The 21,887-nt window shown below is 42.5% G+C and overlaps 2 protein-coding genes across 5 annotated transcripts in view; one reads left to right on the top strand and one right to left on the bottom strand.

The window, feature by feature from the left end:
* The window catches only part of XKR8 (XK related 8), a 38,070-nt gene extending 22,909 nt beyond the window's left edge, over positions 1 to 15,161 (top strand). Inside the window, exon 3 of the mRNA XM_083173416.1 lies at positions 12,401 to 15,161. Coding sequence (XP_083029542.1) covers positions 12,401 to 13,080 — 680 coding nt within the window. The 3' untranslated portion in view covers positions 13,081 to 15,161. The remainder of the gene's footprint in view (positions 1 to 12,400) is intronic.
* A 1,138-nt stretch (positions 15,162 to 16,299) lies between these two features.
* EYA3 (EYA transcriptional coactivator and phosphatase 3) overlaps positions 16,300 to 21,887 on the bottom strand; it is a 95,808-nt gene continuing 90,220 nt past the window's right edge. For all 4 annotated transcript variants that reach the window (XM_083173419.1, XM_083173418.1, XM_083173420.1 and 1 more), the window contains 4 exons: positions 21,534 to 21,648; positions 21,011 to 21,132; positions 19,070 to 19,170; positions 16,300 to 17,252 (listed from right to left, as the gene is read on the bottom strand). In XM_083173419.1, the coding sequence (XP_083029545.1) occupies positions 17,172 to 17,252; positions 19,070 to 19,170; positions 21,011 to 21,132; positions 21,534 to 21,648 (419 nt within the window). In that variant the 3' untranslated portion in view covers positions 16,300 to 17,171. The remainder of the gene's footprint in view (positions 17,253 to 19,069; positions 19,171 to 21,010; positions 21,133 to 21,533; positions 21,649 to 21,887) is intronic.

Raw genomic sequence — 21,887 nt, 5'->3', positions numbered from 1 at the left:
GGCTCAAGGTAGGTAAGTATCAGTGTGTGTGTGTTATGTGTGTATTAAACTTTTATTTTACAGTGTGTCAGTGTGTTTTTGTTAACTATTTTTTCTACTGTTGAACTACAAGTGCCAGCGGACCCTTTAATGCCCCGCATGCTGGGACTTGTGGTTCTCCAAGTCCCAGCATGCGGGGTAGGCTTGCTGGGACTCATAGTTCGCCAGTAAAAAACAATAGTTTTTATTCTTTTTTTTACACAATCCATCAGCCCGATGCCCACCGCCCAGGGGCATCGGGGACAGCCCCTGACTATCAGCATGGGCTGGTAAGTCCTGGAGGGGGGGGGACCCCTTCATTGGGGGGGGTCCCCACTTCCCCAGGGCCCATGCTGACCAGCCAGGGGGTTAATGCTTTGGCCGCAGGAGCTTATATAATAAGTTTCCCCCGGCTGTGGCATTACCCTGCTGGCTGGTTGTGTCCGGTGCTGGTTCTTAAAATACGGGGGACCCCTAGTCATTTTGTCCCCCGTATTTTGGGAACCAGCGCCGGACCTTGAGCCTGGTGCTGGTTTCATGAAATCAAGGGGACCCCGATTTGTCGGGGACCCTGATTTTATGTCACCAGCACCGGCTCAGTGAGTCCGGGGCTGGTTATGCTCGGGCGGGGGACCCCGCGCGCGTTTTTTTTTTAAACTTTGCGCTTTCCTGCAAACATGCGATTTTCAGACATGAAAATCGCACATTTTCAGGACTAAAGACAGCGCACCAATTCGCCGCAAATCGCACCTCTTCGCACTTTTCAGCCTCCAAAACGCATTACATTAAATATGCGAATTATGACTGAAAAGTGCGATTTCAAAAAGTGTGATTTGCGGCGATGTGGTGCGCTAAAAAAAATGCGCATTTAGGTAAAACCATAGAATGTCACCCTTTGTCTTACTGTGGACCGGTGAACATCAAGGCTTTTAAAGATACTTTATTAACCCTCTCCAGCTTTATAAAAAAGTCAACAATTCTTAATCGTAAGTCCTCAAAGCTCTTTTGTGTGAGGCATAGTTCACAACAGGCAATGCTTCTTGAGAATAGTGGATATAGGTTTGAGGATTTCGCACTGGATTTATGCCAAGTAGGATTTTATTGGGGTTGGAGGTGCTCCCCTATCATGTAAAATATACTAAGTCAGTGAAGACACACAGAGAAAAAGAAGACTTGTGCTGGGGGCAGAAAATAGATGAAAAAAAGATGTACAAATTTTGGTACTTGTGTATTATAGCGGCGCCCCCGATGTACATCGCGCAATGTTTTTATGGCATGCGATGCAACGCGATTTTTGGCCCCTATGCGATGAAACATTGTATAAGCACCCAAATGGGTGCTTACAATGTGAAATGCACCCCACGCGTCCTCCGACCTTTTCATACCCCCACTATCCATGTCGGCGTGGAGTTGAGAATAGAAAGTGTGGCGAGCCCCACGAGGGGACGCCGATACCTGTGAAGGTATCCGCGTCCGCTCGCCACACTTTCTATTCTCAACTTTACGCCGACGTGGATAGTAGGGGTATGAAAAAGTCGGAAGACGCGTACCGCTGCGCTCGCCACGCTTCGGGTTCACGTTTATAGTGGGAGGGGGGTGGCGTGGGGGTGCATTTCACATTGTAAGCACCCATTAGGGTGCTTATACAATTTATCGCATAGTATGCCATACACAATGTCGCACAATTTTAAAATTGTATGACATTGCGCGATATCGCGTTGCATCGCATACCTTATGGTATGCGATGCGATGGGCGCCGCTATAATACACAAGTACCCAAAATTTTAAAAAATTCACTTTTATTTGGTCGATTAGAAAAAAAATCATATCCCTTCAGTAATTAACTGAACTCAGTGTAGGAACTGGAAAAGAAATACTGGTATGGTATTTCCAACAATACATTAAACCACAAAACAAGACTGACATACATTTAATACACACTGATTGCCTTAATTGAAAGGGTTCATTATAATACTATTTGCATAAATTATTGGAAGGAAGATCTCTTCTCCTTAACTGCTTAGCTCTTATCCTACTATTGAGAACACATTAATTTGGCAGAAAATTTTAGTCCTTAGGAGTGCTTTACACTGACCACTAAACACAGCGAGTTATATTGTCGTGAGGAATTAGACCCTGTTAACAGCTTAATTAATATACCTTGCTATACACGAACTGTTGGAATATTTCTCGCAGGGCACATAGTATTAGTTTTGACATATAGCTATACTGGTATCCAGAAAAAAAAAAATATATATATATATATATATATATATATACATACATACACACACACACATACATACATACAACATATAGGGAGCTCCAGGCAGGATTGTCTTATATATATATATATATATATATATACATACATACACACACACACATACATACATACAACATATAGGGAGCTCCAGGCAGGATTGTCTTTATATTCCACTTTTTTCACTATCGTGCGCCAGAGGATAGTGAAATTGGAATTGTAATAGAGATACCTTTGCTCAGAAATGACAGTTTTTAAAGGTTCCTTCTGCTGCTTACTTTTAGTTATCCAGCAATACTGATGTTAAATAACATTGCAGTACTACCAGCCAGCTGTCAGCAAAGTGAGAGAGGAACTAAATGGAAACAGTTTGTGCAATCTGTGTCTGTTATTTCAGAGGAAAGATAGGTGGTCAGTGTAAAGCACTCCTAAGGACTAATATTTTCTGCGAAATTAATGTGTTCTCAATAGCAGGATAAGAGCTAAGCAGTTAATGAGAAGAGATCTTCCTTCCAATAATTTATGCAAATTGCCTTTATTGAAAGGGTTAATTGTAATAATATCAGTGTGTATTAAATGTATGTTAGTCTTGTTTTGTGGTTTAATGTATTGTTGGAAATACCATACCAGTATTTATTTTCCAGTTAGTACACCCAATTCAGTTAATTACTGAAGGGATATGATTTTTTTTTCTAATCGATCAAAGTAAAGTACATTTTTAAAAATTTCATACATTTAGTGCCCCCAATACTTTTTTTGTGTATCTTTGCTTCTTGAGAATAGCTAACTCAAAACTGGTGTTTTTTTTTTTAAAGGGCAGATTTAACAAATACCTCCAATCTTGTCTCGTTGATTGGACTCCAGGTTGGCTGACCCCTGAGTCCAATTAGCTCTTTAAGAAAAAGTCATTAGCCTAGGGCAGTGGTTCCCAAACTGTGTGCCTAGGCTCCCTGGGGTGCCTCAGTTTGGTTGTCCAGAACTGATTCAAATTATTTATGGTCAATGTAATAGGCAAAATCAGTGCTTTTGGCTTCCAATTTTTAAATATGTGGATAAACAGAAGTGAATTATGTCCTTCACCACATAACTGGACCTAAGGATGACATATAAGCACAACTTATTTAATTTAATATTGTTTTCTGAAATCCTCGGTTGCAAACTTTGCACCTAGGGGTGCCGTGACATAGTCTGATAATCTAGTGTGCCGTGATTCAAAAAAGTTTGGGAACCACTGGCCTAGGGTTTAACATAATTTCTCCACCCTGAACTGTGAATGTTTACATGGTGTGTTCAATAAAATCATTAGAACATATAATTGTTTGAGTAGTATTATAGTGTGTACACACGGCAGATGCTGCCGTGAGATGCGAGTCCTGACGCGATCAGATCGTATCGGGACTCACATCTCACGGCATGCTAGAGGGGCACAATTTACACTATATAGTGTTGCCTGCCCTCACTATATCGCTGCCGATTTGCGCTCACTCGGGAGCGTGCATCGGGCTCGTTAACCCTAAAAAGCAGATAATTAATATGCGATATGGCTTCCGATGTTCACTATAATTGGGAACATTGGAAGTCATATCGCCCCCGTGTGTATACACCATTAGTTTAAGATGACTGTTTGTTTAGATGAAGATCAGAACACATTTTATAACCAATTTATGCAGAAATCCAGGTAATTCCAAAGGGGTCACATACTTTTTCTTGCAACTGTATGTATTTGCAAATGTGCATTGCGGGTTTTTTCTTTTTTTTTAATGAGTATCACTAAACTAATGATCCGTTTACTGTTAGTGTAGTTCAGTGATTTTCAACCTTTATACCTAGCGGCACACTAAATAAGATTTTAAAATTGCCAAGGCACACCATGAGATCCCCACAGGGCAAAACACATTGGTTCCCACAGGGGAAAAAACAAACCTACAGTATTGGCCCCCATATAAAAAACAATCACACTGGTCCCCACAGGTAACAAAAAATAAATTGCATTGGCCCATTTAAATGAAAAGAAGAGACCAGTAAATAACAGTTGACTGGTGGTGGCTGTAAACTGGTTTGGGCATCTCTAGATCTGAGGGCACACTTGAGATTAGCTCAAGGCACACTAGTGTGCCACGGCACAGTGGTTGAAAAACACTGGTGTAGTTTGACACCTAAAATAAGTTGATTAGAGTAAGGGTTTGCACCATTATGTTGCATAAGGTGCAGTTTATTATTTTGGTCATGTGAATAGGAACTAAATCTGTGTTGCATAGCGCTAATGGGCTTTCTCTTGAGAAGAGAAATTAATAATCTGATCAAAACGCAAAGGACCCATTTTTTGGCGTTATCTTCAGCTGAGAAGTGTGATACAGGAAAAAATAGTAAATAAAATCCCCCTATTTGGGGAATCCCGATACAATTGATACTAAAATCCAGCAATAAACAAAAATTAATATCAAGGATTTATAAAACTATAGGAAAAAAACTACTTAACGAAGGACTAAAGGGGTTAAAAGTGAAATGGGAAATTGATGTGGGGGTGCTGAATGACGCAGAATGGACTAGGGCCAAAAGAGCAGTAGCTATAGCCACAAATTCGCTACGTACTCAATTGACACAATTATATATCCTGCATAGATCATATTTATCAGCTACAACACTATGCAAATTCTCTGGTAGGCCCTCGGCAAAATGCCCCAAATGTGATCTTCTCCCGGGTACTTTTATCCATCTAATCTGGGAATGCCATTTAGTGAAAGAATACTGGGAAAAAGTTAAACTTACAGGGATCTTTAATGAGCTCCTAACCCCCAAATGTTGTCTATTAGGTATAGTTAGTGAGGAAGTTCCGAATAATGAAAGTATATATATAATCTTTGCTCATTGGCGAAACTAATCGTGGGGAGAACCTGGATGTCCAAGGAACCTCCGGACTATAATAGTTGGAAATACCCTGTTTTGTTGTATCACTGTCCCCTATGTAAAGCGCAACGGAATATGCTGCGCTATATAAGAAACTGTTAATAAATAAAATAATTCACTAGTTGACTACACCATTAAACAGGAAAGATATCTATACGCTAGCCGTCACATGCTAAGTAAATTCAACCAGGTATGGCAACACTGGATTACTGCACTACCGGATTAACCCCATCCATAGGCAAGAGCACCAATAAGCACTTTATCCCAGATGCACTGCATGTACACTGAAATATGATAGTATAGATAGGTGATACCTCCCTGCTACTCTCCCTATTTCTGTTTTTTCTCTTTCAATGGTCCTGGTGACACAGCTCAACACTGGGATGTAGGAGGGTCCGAAGGAGCCAGGCACCTATCCTAAAGTTTTAGAGGGTAGGCTCCTCCCCTACTGCATCCCTGGACTCTTCAGTTCGTGTTAGGTGCCCACTGGAGTGGGTGCTATTCTAAAGGGCTGCAGGAGCAGCCGAAGAATTAGAGTAGTTAGGGAATTTTTATTGTTTTATTAACTTTTACCCTAGCTAGGTAGGCACAGTGTGAGGATTCTCATAGTGAATCCTGTGAGGATTCACTGACAGAAGCGCGTCCTGTCAGCTCACTGTGCACAGGGGAGACACTGTCTGGTCTCCCTGTGCAGCGCTTATAGCCTCTTCTAAGAGGCTGCCTGGGCTCCGGAGTACCCTGAAACCGGCTCCACATTTAGGTGGGGATCATGGGGGACAGGCGCTCCGTGATGGCGGCGGCCATTTTATGCGGAGCTTACACGCTGAGCTCCTAGATGAGAGGACAGCAGCGTTGTGACAGGCATGTTCCAAGTGATCCCCAGTTGAGGGGGAGACACTGGAACTAGGAAATCCTACCTAAGGAGCGGCTGGCTGGGGGTGGTTGGCGCCAAAAGGTCACGGACCCCGCAGCAGCAGGGACCTGTGGTCTCTTCCTTCACTCTGACTTTGGCGCCTTTCAGAACGCTTGCAGCGGAGCTGAGCTGGCTTACTGATCCTGGCAGAGTGACTTGGATTTCCTGGGCATCGCTTCCCCGCAGTTGAAACCAACAGACAGATAAGTGACTGGGTGCATTGCCTCTGTATAAACGCTTGTACATTGTTTGCACTGTGTATACTGATAGATATACATTTATCACTTGCATCATGTCTGAGCATCAGGCTGTGGTTTTGGGGGAGGGAGCCCTTAGTGCACTGAGCGCGTGCAATGTTTGCACACAAAAGTTTGTCCCTGAGCAGATGGCCAAGGGGGGCTTATGTATTACTTGCGCTGATGTGAGACCCATGGGCAGTGAACCCCAGAGGGCAGAGCAGATGGAACCTGCGTGGGCCAGGGCCCTAGGCAGGTCAGTAAACGCTTTGGTGCAGCTTTTGGACAGGCAGAGTGATGCGCTGGTAGAATCACAGAGACCTATGCCATCATCTCAGCAGTCATCTGGCTCCTTGCCTCTTACCCAGGCAGATCCTGCGCTGATTCAGGTGATGCAGGATACTGCTAAAGGGATCAACAGGTTCAGTGAAATGCTGGACAAAATGGATGATGTGGCAGGGACCCCTAGAAGGTCTTATGCTTTGACTACTGTAGTAGATGAGGAGGAAGGAGAGTATACTGACATCCCCTGGGATCAGGGTGATGATTTGGAAGAGAACTCTGCTGCTGGTATAGAGGATCTCATTGTAGCTGTGAAGCAGGCTTTAAAGCTGTCTGTGGAGGATAAGACTCCTGTTAAAGGTGTTTTTAAGCGACAGCGGAAGGAGGCTGTTACTTTTCCTTCAGATGAGGGGTTACAGGAATTGTTAGAAGGGGCTTGGAAAACTCCTGATAAGAGGCTTCAGATGCCTAAGCGATTCCTTAGTCTGTACCCCATGCCAGAGTCTCATGCGGAGCTCTGGGAAAAGGTCCCAGTTGTGGACGCTTCAGTGGCACGGTTGTCCAAGGCTACTGTATTACCAGTACAAGGCGGTGCAGCTTTTAAAGATTCTGTGGATAAAAAGCTGGAGGGAAACCTCAAGGCTATCTTTGAAGGGGTGGGGTTTACCTTACGGCCCCTTATTGCTTCAGCCTGGGTCTCTAAGGCCATGATAGAGTGGGCTGGTGAATTATGCACCATGCTGCAGGCTGACCCTGGTGCGTTACTGCTTGCAGAAAAGATTAAAGCAGCTGCAGAATATGCAGTGGAAGCAGAGGAGGAAGCTATTAAAATGGCAACCAGAGTGTCCACAGTCTCCATTAATGTCAGGAGAGTGCTTTGGCTTAAAGCCTGGGAAGCAGACAATGAGTCCAAGAAGGCTCTGGAAACATTAGCCTTCAAAGGAAAGGTACTCTTTGGTACCGAATTAGAGGAGATTATAAAACAGGCCACGGGCGGCAAAAGTACATTCCTGCCGGCCTCCTCAGCAAAGCAGACGTCCAGATTTTCTGCTTTTAAGCCGTCCTTTCGGCCCTCCCCTAGAGGTGGTGCGTCCTTTCGAGGACAGTCTTTCAGGGGAAGGTTTCAGTCCTCTAGAGGCAAGACACAAAAGTCAAAATTTGGCTCTTTTCACAAGAAGCCTGCCACAAAAGGAGAGGACAAACCCTCTGCATGACTGTCAGGGGCTTCGCCCGACAGTGACAAAAGTGGGGGGGCGTCTCACACTCTTCAGGGACGCTGGGGCTTCTCTAGGCCAGGATGCCTGGGTGTTAGATATTATAACACAGGGTTACAAAATCCCTTTCAGAGGGCCGCCTCCGAAGAGGTTCATTCCCACATCCTTACCAAAGGAGGCACGGCTTCGTACAGCTCTTGTGAGAGCAGCTCACTCCCTTTTGGAAAAAGGGGTGGTTACACTAGTCCCCAGGGCAGAGTGGAAGAAAGGCTTTTACTCCACGCTGTTCCTGGTGCCCAAACCAGACGGGTCTTTCAGACCAATACTAAATTTGAAGTCTCTAAATGTTCATTTATGGGTAGACCATTTCAAAATGGAGTCTCTACGGTCAGTACTCCTGAGTCTGGACCAGGGAGAATTTTTGGCGTCCATGGATGTCCAGGACGCATATCTGCACGTCCCTATACACCCGGAGCATCAGACCTTGTTGAGGTTTGCCATAGGAGACCTGCATTTACAATTCCGGGCGTTACCCTTTGGGCTAGCAACCGCGCCAAGGGTATTCACAAAGATAATGTCAGTGATGGCGGCGGTGCTGAGGCTCAGGGGAATCACAGTAATACCCTATTTGGACGATCTCCTGTTCAAAGCAGAGTCAGCAGCCATGCTGCAGAGTCACTTGGCAGAGGCCATCAGTTTTTTGCAGGCTCACGGCTGGATTTTAAATTTGCAAAAATCTCAGTTGGTACCGTCACAAAGGCTCCAATTCTTGGGAGTCATACTGGACACCCATCTTCATCGGGTTTTCCTCCCGGAGGTAAAGGCCAGGAATCTGGTCACCCTAGTCCAGGAGATTCTCAGGGCTCAGAGCATTTCAGTATGGAGGTGCCTCAAGCTCCTGGGGAAAATGGTGGCGTCATTCGAGACGCTTCAATTTGCCAGGTTCCACTCTCGGAGGTTCCAATGGAACATTTTGTCAGCCTGGTCAGGAAACACTTTGACCATGAAATCCGAGATGATAGTGCTGTCTTCGGACACTCGGGAATCCTTGAAATGGTGGACAGAAGTAGATTCCCTTCAGTGGGGTCGGTCATTACAGACCTGGGACTGGTTGGTAGTAACTACCGACGCCAGTCTCAGGGGCTGGGGGGCAGTAGTCCTGGATCTCAGGCTTCAGGGCCTGTGGACGGCAGAGGAATCAGCGTTACCAATCAACATCTTGGAGCTGAGAGCTGTCTGGAAAGTGATTTCCTTGGCGGGAGACAGGTTACAGAACCTCCCTTTGAGGATTCAGACCGACAATGCCACAGCTGTGGCGTATCTGAATCACCAGGGAGGTACACGCAGCAAATTGGCCATGTGGGAGGTGTCCAGAATCTTCCTATGGGCGGAACAGAATGTTCCAGCTGTATCGGCTATATTCATTCCAGGAATAGAGAATATAGAAGCCGACTTCCTGAGCAGGGAGGAGCTCAAGGAAGGGGAATGGAGCTTACACCCTCAGGTGTTTCACCAGATCACTTCGATGTGGGGAACTCCGGATGTGGACCTGATGGCATCCAGGGTCAACCGTCAAGTGCCCAGGTTCTATGCCAGAACGAGGGATCCACTAGCGGAGGCAGTGGATGCCATGACTATTCACTGGCAGGGAGATCTCCTTTATGCATTCCCACCAGTACCAATGTTACCGAGACTTCTGAAGAAAATACAGGGGCAGAAGGTTCCAGTGATCTTAGTGGCCCCAGATTGGCCAAGGAGGTCCTGGTACTCGAGGCTTCAGAGGTTGTCTGTGGACTCATGGCGTCTACCTCTGAGACCAGACCTTCTAAGACAAGGCCCATTCAATCACCTGGATTCCGATCGATTGATTTTGACGGCCTGGCTATTGAAACCACCATTTTGAAAAGGAAAGGGTTTTCTGAGGCTGTAGTACAGACGATGATAAAAGGCCAGAAAAGCTGTATCTTCGGCAAATTATTATAGAGTCTGGAAGACTTACATTCGATGGTGTGAGAGAAGAAAGGCTCATACATCTCATTTTAAGCTATCAAGAATGATGGAATTCTTACAAGATGGTTTTTCATCGGGTCTAAGCCTTCAGTCACTGAAGGTGCAGATTTCGGCCTTGTCCATCTATTTCCAGAAAAAGATAGCCATTTTGCCGGAAATTCAAACCTTTTTACAAGGAGTATCCAGGTTGAAACCTCCATACAAGCAACCAGTAGCACCTTGGGATCTATCACTGGTTTTGGAATGCCTTCAGAAGGCACCATTTGAACCTTTAAGGTCGGCTGACTTTAAGTTTCTCACGTGGAAGCTAGTGTTTTTGTTAGCAGTAGCATCTGCTAAAAGAGTTTCAGAGTTGGGAGCCTTGTCATGTAAATCTCCCTTCTTAATTTTTCATGATGACAGGGCTGTTTTGAGAACAGTGCCTCAGTTTTTACCGAAGGTGGTATCTACCTTCCATTTAAATCAGGAGATAGTTCTACCTGTGTTTCAACCCCCAGAGGGTTCTAAGAAAAGGGACAAGTTGAGAACTTTGGATGTTGTGCGTGCTTTACGCATATATGTGGACAGAATGAAGAGTGTCAGGAAGACTGACACATTGTTGGTATTGTATGACGTACACAAAATTGGTTGGCCTGCATCTAAGCAGACTATTGCTAGGTGGTTGCGGTCTGTGATAGCCTTTGCATACACCAAAGTGGGTAGACCGGTACCAGCCAAAATAAATGCGCATACCACCAGGTCAGTTGCCACCTCTTGGGCGGTTCGACATGGGGCCACAGCTGAGCAGGTTTGCAGAGCTGCCACTTGGTCATCTGTTCACACATTTGCCAAATTCTATAGATTCCATGAGTTCGCGTCGGAGGACGCATCATTCGGGCGAGCAGTGCTGAGAGCTGCAGACCTGAGCGTACCCTCCCAAAGGACCGGCTCTGGAACGTCCCAGTGTTGAGCTGTGTCACCAGGACCATTGAAAGAGAAAAAGGGATTTTTGTAAGAACTTACCGTTCGAATCCCTTTCTCTGATATGGTCCTGGTGACACAGCGATCCCTCCCTTACGCTCAGTAAGTATGCCAGAAGTTTCATGATGTTCATGTTAAAATGGTTAAAAGTTAACAGTTTCTGTTATAAAATGTGCATATAATATGTGCAGGCGTTTGTACTGAGTTAATGTATTCCAGTGGCTTTGAAAGATTGAACTGAAGAGTCCAGGGATGCAGTAGGGGAGGAGCCTTCCCTCTAAAACTTTAGGATAGGTGCCTGGCTCCTTCGGACCCTCCTACATCCCAGTGTTGAGCTGTGTCACCAGGACCATATCAGAGAAAGGGATTCGAACGGTAAGTTCTTACAAAAATCCCTTTTTTGTGCTCTCCCCACCAATACTCTGTTAGAGTATTATGTCTATACTACACAAATTCACTCAATGTGCTTCAACGCAATGGTGGGCAGAATTGCAGCCGGCTATAAATCATGTAGTATACACACAAAACATGGTAAACAATTTTCTCGTGCTTAGATAAATCACATGTAAAATATGTATTTGTTATTTCATCAGCGAATATCTTCTTGTATGTTATGATGGCCAATAATAAGGTGATAAACACTGGTAAAAAGCCATGAGCATCCTGTGTAGACTAGGTAATGCCAAAAATGATGATACATTAGTAAAAAAGCTCTGTTCTTTGTCAAAACTAACCGTGGGGAGAACCTGGAAGCCCAGGGAATCTCCAGATTATAATATCTGGAAATCACTAGTTGGACACACTACTAAACAAGAAAGATATTTATACGCTAGCCGCCACACGCTATATAAATACTGGAATACTGCACTACAGGATTAACCCTATTTACTGGCAAGAGCACCAATAAGCACTTCATCTTAGATGCACTGAATGTACACTGAAAAATGATACAATAGGCAGGTGACACCTCCCTGTCTTTTCTCCCTTTTTTTTTTTTTTTTCCCTTTTCCTCACTAAAACTCGTTGGAGTATCAAGTCCATACCACACAAATCCACTTAATATCCCTCACAAAGTTGATTCATGAAACGAGTGGGCAAAATGGCAGCCCGCCGCAAATTATATATACACAAAACACGGTATTCTCGTACGTTTAGATAGATCACGTGTAAAATATATACTTGTTACTTCATTAGCAAATATCTTCTTGGCTGTTAAGATGGCTAATAACAAGGTGACAAACACCGGTGAAAAGCCATGAATATCCTGTGTATACTAGGTAAACTGGCCCCCCCCCTTTACTTTGGAAATGCCAAAAATCATGATATATTAGTAATTAAGCATCTAGCGGACGCAACGACTCCAGAGCAGCACGAAATACTCATTGACCCTATTAATGTAATTTTTGATGTATGTATGTTATGTATATATTAAATGTCTTTTGTATATGAAAAAGAATAATAAAGATATGAAGTAAAAAAAAAGTGCAAAGGATATTTAATATCATGCAGAAACATGAAATAAAACCAATATAAAATATGGCAGAAGTTTTGATTAATTACATCTTATTTATTTAAAATGAACCTGTTTCTTTTCTAGATGTCAGTATCTCCATATCCTTTATCTGTACAAGCTGGGCAATCTTGGACTACCATCAATCATTGAGACTGTTCCTTAAGGATAAAAAGAATCTTGGAACATTAGCCTCCATCATCTACTTCCTATGGAACTTCTGCTTTATTTCTGCCCGTATCATATGCATCACTCTCTTCACAGTGGTCGTACACTGGCACATTGCTCTGCACTTTCTTACGCTCTGGCTCGCTTTCTTTGTATGGGCAAATCTACAGCAAACAGACTTTATGAAGAATAATATTCTGGAGTTTCTCTACAGGGCTACAGTGGCCATAATCATGTACTTCTCATGGTTTAACATTGCTGATGGCAGAACTATTTACAGGTGTATTCTGTACTATATATTTATCACTACAGACAGCATGTTGCTTGTATTGTCATGGAATTTTCTCAAGTACCCATCCATGTTGGATGAGTATGAAATGCATGTTCTCATAACGGTTATTCTATGTTTCGTTATTGGCCTCCTGCTGAGGTGGGTGTATTATAAGCTCGTACACCCCAATGTGTACAGAGACACCAAAGTGTACTATGACGAACCAGACAGTATTACTATGGGAGGGACATACAGGTTGTTTGTTTCCACAGTACAGACTGAGAGACAGAATAATAGAATGTTCTATTTAGCAAAGCAATTATGCTAAGCTGGTAACACTCCTTCCCAGGAGTATCATGCACTTGATGCCTTACCATAAATTATATTTATTACCTCATGCACATGAACTGGAAAAATAGTTTATATGTACACAATATATTTTTGGTAGAATTTGTACAGATTTATATGGGCAATTCAGAAGAGACTTTTGCATTGTTACTTTAAACTAAAATGTCCCCCATGCACAGAAGCAATAAGTGATGCTTCAGTTGACTCTATATCAACACAACCACCAGCTGCAGTCTCACTGGCCAACTACTTACAATTTGTTAATATTACATTTTGAACAATTCCCTAAGTAAAGATAAAGCCTAAAGGTGAATAACTTTTGCATATTCATCTATAGATTTTCTTTCCCATTACCAGCATGTATAAAGTTAGAATGCTCATATGATTAAAACTACTGTAAGTAGCAGTACAACCATATCGGTATACTAGCGCCAGCATTGTCATTTCAGTATGGCCATGGTTACTATAGCGATTGTTAAAATAAAGAATGGTACTTAGCTTAGTGGGCGCCCAACTAACATATTTGCTTAGTTTTACGCATCCCCTCGTGGGGCTCGCCATGCTTCGGGCTCAGTGCACTAGCCACACTATATAAAATCAACTCCATGCCGACATGGATAGTGGGGATATGCGTGTACTAACTATAGTGGGCGCCCAACTAACACATAAGAACCTAAAGTATGTATCTCCCTTCTAATGCCTCTTAAAATAGTGTATACAACAAGTTTCAGGGTATGAACTCAAATTTTCAGGCAAATATTCTGTGTCCCTTAGGCTTGTGTTGTTTCTTGTAACACTTTCACACCTCAGAAACTGGTAATTGCAGGATTGCTGACTTGTCAACTTGGGTCGAGGTGCTGTGCGAAAGCACCGAAGCTTAAAACTCAGTTCGACCAACCCAGGTTTTAAGAAGGATAGAACACGGGTTGCCCTCTTTACAATGGGTGACCTGGGATTAATGTGAAAGCATCAGACCCCCAACCCAGTTTAGCAATATAAAAGGGGTACAGGTAGCCATTAAAAGCAATTAGTTAAAGGCTATGGAATGGTATTCACTAAACAGGGAAGGACCCCTGCACAGGCCCAATCTCACCCCTAAATTAGCACAAATGTCTACACAGGTCTATAGGGCTGCAAACAAACTTTCACAAGTCTGAGCTGGCATAAAGTGTGGCAAGTACATCACCCAAAAAATTGGTTTTACCCCATCCAGCGATTTGTACTTTACATATAACTTTTCAGATTAGTATCAGGAGCCTACATACTGGAATATAAACATGGTTCCTTCAGACGTTTTCTTATAATACCATATTTTTACCAACAGTCCTCCATGGTCTTTAGAATGACCGTAACAAATGTTGCTATCTGCTTATTGTTTAATTTGCCTGTAACCAAGCACACCAATTTCTAAGTACTCCTTACATAAATGCTGCATTACACTAGTTAGGTCAGTATAAAGGTCATCACAATGACATTTGGGTGATCAAAAATGATCACTTGAGTCCTTAATCCCATACTCCGTTCCCATTAATTACAAGTTATAAGCACAGATTCATGCACTTTTACAAGGGCACTACTACATCAGATTCTCGGTCACCAACATCTGTATTCAATAAGTTATAGGAACCATATTGCTGCAGTCCCTGAATGTTCAATGTACTTTCCATAATGTCACATTTATGGACACAACCAGCCTCCCTCTTATTAAACTGTCAGAAATGCTGGATAGGAACAGGCTGCTCACCTGCTGCATACACTGCCAGATGCTGCTAATGCTTCACATAAAGTGCCTGCCTCGTTCCTTCAACTGCCAGTTTGCCATCAGATAGCCTGGAATGATACTTCTTATGCATGTGGAAGGTAATTACATATTAAAGCATTTACCCTAAAAAGGCAGTTGCAAATAGGACATGTAATACATTTTTTAATGTGCAGTGTATTTTAAATTTGCTTTATTCTCATGTTCTTACAGTATTAATATTTTCTTATGAAAAGGAACATCGTTATATTGTTTGTAAACATTGCTAAGTGTTCTGATGTATAATTTTATATTACAGCTTTATATGCTTGGTTAAAATTATTTGAGTATTTCCAATTCCTTGTCTTGAGTCTACTGATTTTTTTTGGCATGGAAAATATTGTAAAACTAAATTATCTGAGACCTAACAAAAGTGTGATCTTACTGGGATTGGCCAATATCACCATTTGAAAGTGCTCATTGATAGCCCTTTGTGGCTACAGCTTTCCAGCTTCTTAGGTTCCATCAGCTGGGTGTGTATGATGTTTTGCAATCACGATTTGGCCTAATTTCCGCTTGTATGCAATAACTACGTTCATGCAACAAAGCAGCTATCAACAGACACCGCATGTACATTGCTGGCACTATACGTAGGCCAAGGTGCCTTTTGTCGTGCTCACACTGAAAACTTTTATGCAAAAAATGCAGGGCTGTCATGGCTGATTTCTGGGATTATATCTGCCTTCAGCTGCAATCATGTATGTAGAGAAACATGGCACCAGTGACACTATTGCTGCGACTAGGTCTAGCCTATTATTTTGTATAGGTGGAAAATGTGTACACAGTTGTGAATGAGTTTGCGATAACTCTAGTTAGCATATTATCAGAGAGGCAGCTTCATTTGTGAACATTATACATTCTGTAGACTAAGTATAACAGCTGTGTATACATGAATTATACACCTATGAGCATGCAACCCTAAATACATAGCAGGACCAGTAATTACCATGCTCTCAGATATAATTACCTATATACTGAAATAATCTAAACTATTGTACTAAGGTCCATACACACTGGGTGTATATGCTCAGATTGTATGGACAGTGATGACTGCCGTCATTGTTGGGGGGAAAGCAGCTCAGTGCATACACACTGAGCGGCTTTCCCCCCTGCCCGGCGCTGTCAGCAGGGCGGATAGCTTTGCATAGCACAGCGATATGCAAAGCCATTCACAAAGCCACTCATCTGCTGGTATTATCAGCAGATGAGTGGCTTTCCCGGAGATGATGCGTGAGCGCGCATCACCACTCATTGCCAGGCCATACACACTGGGCGGCTTTGAGCTGAAAGTTGCTCAAACTTAGTGTTTTGAGTGGCTTTCAGCTCAAAATCGCCCAGTGTGTATGGGCCTTAAGAGTAGAAACGACATATATAAAAAGATACACATGGCTGCCTTATCACTTAAGACCAAGTATGAATTTATTCCTGCACTTGATAATTAAAAAACAAAAATATTGTTTGGGGAAACAACCCAAACACCAGTTTCAGATACTGTATTACCATCTCTCACCATTCGTAGACAAGAGTTTGTGTTCTTTGTTGGCCATTAAATACACTGGGGAAAAAAACAGTGATGAGATGATTTTTATGGGTTTTCTTTTAATAAGTTACTGACTCTGAAGGTATAATAATGGGAGACCTTTTTCCCCTCCCTCATTGAGGTATTTTATAAAGTTCCACAATGGTCATCAAGCCAAGAACACCACAGACAAGCCAGTATGACTTGTGATACTCCTCAAAATCCCAGAAAAAGGTACACTGTCCTAGGACTTCAGCTCACAGACTAGGGGAGAAGACCAAATAAGTCTGATGCAGACAGTCTCCATCCTTAAGAAAAAGATTTGGGTAGCTTCAATTGACATCAGTATACAATAAAGTGTAAATCAGGACCCACTGCTACATTTTACATCAGATTTAAAAAAAAAAAAAAAAAACCAGCAGCTGTTCTTTTTTTTAATTCTTGGTCCTTCTTTTATGTGACTAAAGAGTTCATGTCTGGATGAAACGTACGTATAAATAGCTTGAAGAGGTAGGTGGGACATTAAAGAGAAGATTGAAGAACCAGGCTGGCAAGCAACTGAAGAGGTAGGTGAGATGTCAAATAGAAGTTGGACATCCTGCATGACTGGAGAGCAGATGCAATGGTTTCTCTTCCGAGAAAGACCGAACTGAAAAGCTATTCCCCTTCTCAGAATTTGTAGATGTGAGCGAGTTTATCAGATAAGAGTTTATCAGCTCGAGGCTTGTTGGAGTCCATGGTTTTGCAGAGTACCTCACAAAAAGTCCAGCTCCAGAGCTTGCTGTAGAGAGATGAGGTCATTGTGGTTTGCGATTCTCCAGAAAGGCATGTTATGCTTTACAGATGTAAGGAGAAAGGAAGACATATTAATAGAGTACATGCCTCAGCTGATATAGAAAATAAGCAAGTCCATAAAAAGCTACAATCCATCAAACATGATTATTTCAAAGTAGAAAACACATTGCACTCCCATTACTATTACAACATGTTATTTAACAGTAATGTCTGCATAAAATATATTTGTTAGTTATTTGTGTTCTGTCGTTGCCACTATTCAATGTAAAAGGTTGGGGTTCATGTAACTGAACAATCCCCTGGGGCCAAGTCTGTCACCGCTATGGGATACAAGAAGGTAAAATATCTTTTTAAACCAATACATTTCCTACAGCTCTTTTGGTTGATGTGTAGCTGAGAAATGACTCGTGCATAACATACTTCTGTTTCTAACTAGGCCACAGGAGGAGCTTTTATCTGTCAGAAAAGTTCTGAACAGAGATATACTGTATAGTGCAAGCAAACCCAGATTCCATTGTCATTTTAATGCACATTTCACTAATACAGACATAATACTCAAAGCATTATAACATCCCACTAGAGTCGACTACGGCTGCACAATACAAAATCATCATTAGCACAAAACTCACAATAAAGTTCACACCTCTCTTGTGAACAGGATCCCTGATTTATCCATACACTGCTGCATTTGTGCCAAACAGCACCTCAGGCTACATCTTAGTCGGAGTGTGATACAACTAGTAGTAGACACTGTTGATTAATCAGATACCGTAAGTGAGAAATGTGTATAAGTGTTCAGCAGAGTCTATGGGCCGTATTTAATGAGAATATTGACGGCGTGCAGCGAATCCTGTTAAGGATTCGCTGCACAGTCGCCACTGCCCGCCGTGTTCCGGAGCCTCACTGTCCCCCCTATTCAACGTCGCAGGGGTTCGCTGCCCCTGACGGCGAGTGTGAACCCCTGCGGCCCGAGGACGGTGGCAGGCAGGGAGATGGAAGTCTCCCTGACTGCCCCAGAATGTATGTGGGGGGGAGGTGGGCTCCCTGGAAGCCAGGCAGCACAGGCTGCCCCCCGGAAGAGCCAACAGGGGACCAGGTATTGATCGTACATATGTAATGATTGGGTGCAGTGAATATATGAATATCTAATGAGCGGCTCTCAGCCCCCTGCTGGCTGCTCTGTGTAAACAAATATTTTTTTTTATTAAATATATATTCATGTGCTATAAGCACATGAATAAAAATAGCAAGCCCCTTTACAGAGTAAAATTCCTGAATTTTTTACGCCAAATGTAAAACAACAACTTTATTTTAAAAGTTCACTTCTCCATGAAAAGATGGCGATTTGCTACACGGCGAAAATCACTTAGAAAGACGGCGAGGAGTGCACATTGAATAGGGTGATTCGCTTTCTAACCCAAAAAAAAAAATCACCTTCCAATGCGAAAATAGCACAAATTCGCCGTGAAACAGGGCGAATCATCCTCATTGAATACTGACCTATAAATCAGTACACAAAGTACTACAATGCAGCTTTTTCCACAGCAAGTTCTGTTATGCTTTGTATACAGACTCAGTTGCACACAGATACAAAAGTGTTGCGCACACAAAATTATTCAGGAGTCCCATGGTTCGTTCTAATCACGTTAACATTAAGGGACAAAAAAAACCCCGGATGCTAGCAGAATTGCATGGGACTTGGCAGCTCACTTACACCAGGCTTCTCATGCTGTGTGGTGTACTAAGAGGCTAGATGTATAAGGGCACATCTCTATTAAATGGACACTCTAGAGGTGTACAAATAAGCCAACACAAAGACAATATTCACTTTGGATAATCTGAATCTGAGTAGAATACCTGTTTGGCAGCCATTTCTTCATCCCTGCCATCTCCAATTACCACGTAGGTAACACTTTTGCCAAACTTTGTAACTATTCTTTCAAAGCAGCTTTCTTTACCTGGAAGATAAAAAGATCTCATCATTATTGTACAAAGCACGGGGCACACCAAGTTGTACAGACACAGAGCAGAATAACTAATTGCTAACGACATTATTGTAGTGACTTAAGTTATCTCAGTCGTCCCACAACTGGTGAGTTGCATTATGTAACATGTCAGCACTGCCAGAATGTAGACAGTTTAATTCCTACATGAAAGCCTAACCCAAAATCATGTGTTAACATCGCAAACATGTCGTTCTAGTGTTGACATCATGACTACATGGTCACAACATATATTACATACGTAACCCAATCAATTTGCTTTTTAAGGCTTTTACAATACAGGAATACGTTTTTTGTGATACTACAAGCTGTATCCGAAATTAGTGATTCATTCCAACATCTTAACTCACCAACCATATAAATAATTCCCAATAAAAATCTATTACAAGTCATTTGGATTGTGATTTTAAATCTAGAAATGCAGATATAGCTATTCACTCAGGTACTCTATACTTCCCAATATTATACAGCGTTTCCAAAATCTGGTTGGAACAAAAATCTGGTCATGTATGGGAACAAATGACAATTTGATTTTAACCAGTTTGTCTGAGCACTGGTGTTAGGAAAAAATGATGTGTCATTTAGTTAGAATAATAATTTCCAGGATTGTCTTGAGGCACAAATATAAGGAAGGGTACAGGAAAATATATGCTCCTTTGAAGGTCCCAGGGAGCACAGTGGCCTCCATCATCCTCAAATGGAAGTTCGGAACCATCAAGACTCTTCCTTAAGCTGGCCAGCTGTCTAAACTGAGCGATTGGGGGAGAAGGGCCCTAGTCAGGGAGGCAACCAAGAACCCGATAGTGACTCTGTCAGAGCTAGAGCATTCCTCTGTGGAGAGAGGAAAACCTTCCAAAAGGTCAACCATCTCTGCAGCAATCCACCAATCAGGCCTGTATGGTAGAGTAGCCAGACAGAAGCCATTCCTTAGTAAAAAGCACATGGCAGCCTGCCTAGAATCTGCCAAAATGTACCACAAAGACTTAGACCATGAAAGACAAAATTCTCTGGATTGAGGAGACAAAGATTGAACTCTTTGGGGTGAATGCCAGGCATGATGTGTGGAGGAAAGCAGGCACCGCTCATCACCAGGCCAAGTGAAGCATGGTGGTGGCAGCATCATGCTGTGGGGATGTTTTTCAGTGGCAGGAACTGGGAGACTAGTCAGAATAGAGGGAAAGATGAATGAAGCAATGTACAGAGACAGAACGCTCTTAACAGATCCGTATTTCAACAGGACAACGACCCTAAGCACACAGCCAATATATCAAAGCAGTGGCTTCAGGACAACTCTGAATGTCCTTAAGTGGCCCAGCCAGAGGCCAGACCTGAATCCGACTGAACATCTCCTGAAATAACTGAAAATGGCTGTGCAACAACGCTTCCCATCCAACCTGATGGAGCTTGAGAGGTGTTGCAAAGAGGAATGGGCAAAACTGCCCAAAGATAGGTGTGCGAGGCTTGGGGCATCATATTCAAAGACTTGAGGCTGTAGTAGTTGCCATAAGGTGCATCAACAAAGTATTGAGCAAAGGCCGTGTATATATGTAATCTTAGTTTTTTATTTTTAATAAATTTGCAAAAACCTCCACAAAACTGTTTTTCACGTAGTCATTATGGGGTATTGTGTGTAGAATTTTGAAGGAAAAAAAATTAATTCTGTTTTGCAATAAAACTGTAACCTACGGTAATAAAAAGTGAAAAAATGGAAGTGAATGTGAATACTTTCCGGATGCACTGTATTTGGACACTGATGCTCTTCTACAGGATATGTTAGCAGATCCAAATGAATTACCTATTTTGGTAGCACTGTAAATGTTCTCAATCGGAAAAACTTCTCCCAAACCGTAAAGTAGAACCTTAGCCAGTGCAGGTACCAGCTGGGTGGTTGTTATTAGGACATTAACGCAGTTCTTCCTGTCAAGAGAAAAAAAAAAACAGTTTTAGTGTGATTCAACTAACTAAAAATAAATCAATAGTAAAATTATATTATTTATGGGCAATGTGATAGGGGAAACCAGTGCTGGCAGTTGCCAATCATAACACAAGTGGAGAAACAGAAGTGCAACCTTGTACGCCACCACATAATGAAGGACAACAGATCAACATCATTTACTTCATTTAAGAAAATGTTTTGCTCAATAGTAACCTTTTGGCCTAGGAGTGCAGTGATGAAAGTCTTGGGTGCTGTGATTAATGAAAGTTTAGGAACCACTGATATAGAACAGAACATAACATACATACATATAGTAGCTGGCTTTTCTGAAACACTGGTGAAATAATACTGTATGTATAGACTACATCAACACAAGACTCACCTTGACTGGATGAGTAGTAAACACTTTAGAGCAGTTCCTAACCAGCCATCTGTGAGTGTCTCGATGTCGGCTCTTAGCCTTTGGAGAGAGTCACGTCGCTGCGGGCTTAGTAGTCCTGTGGCCAGGGAGGAAAAATCATTGTAGTAAAATCAGACATTGTGCAATACGGTCATAGGACAACTGCTCTCACACTAATTTTCCCGCCAAAACAGAGGAAATCATTGGTTTGTATATGCTGTACAGTCTTCACCAGGAATGCTTTAATATCACAGGTAAAGTGGTTTATTGCTGCAGTGACATTGCTCTGTTGCCACAGACTTCCACGTGTACGCTGAGCAGTTTTGTGCCAAGTCC

The sequence above is a fragment of the Crinia signifera genome, chromosome 2 (assembly GCF_055691185.1).
Source record: "Crinia signifera chromosome 2, ASM5569118v1, whole genome shotgun sequence".
NCBI classification, from domain to species: domain Eukaryota; kingdom Metazoa; phylum Chordata; class Amphibia; order Anura; family Myobatrachidae; genus Crinia; species Crinia signifera.
Note: the sequence above shows the minus strand (reverse complement) of the source record. Positions and strands in the feature narration are given on the sequence as shown.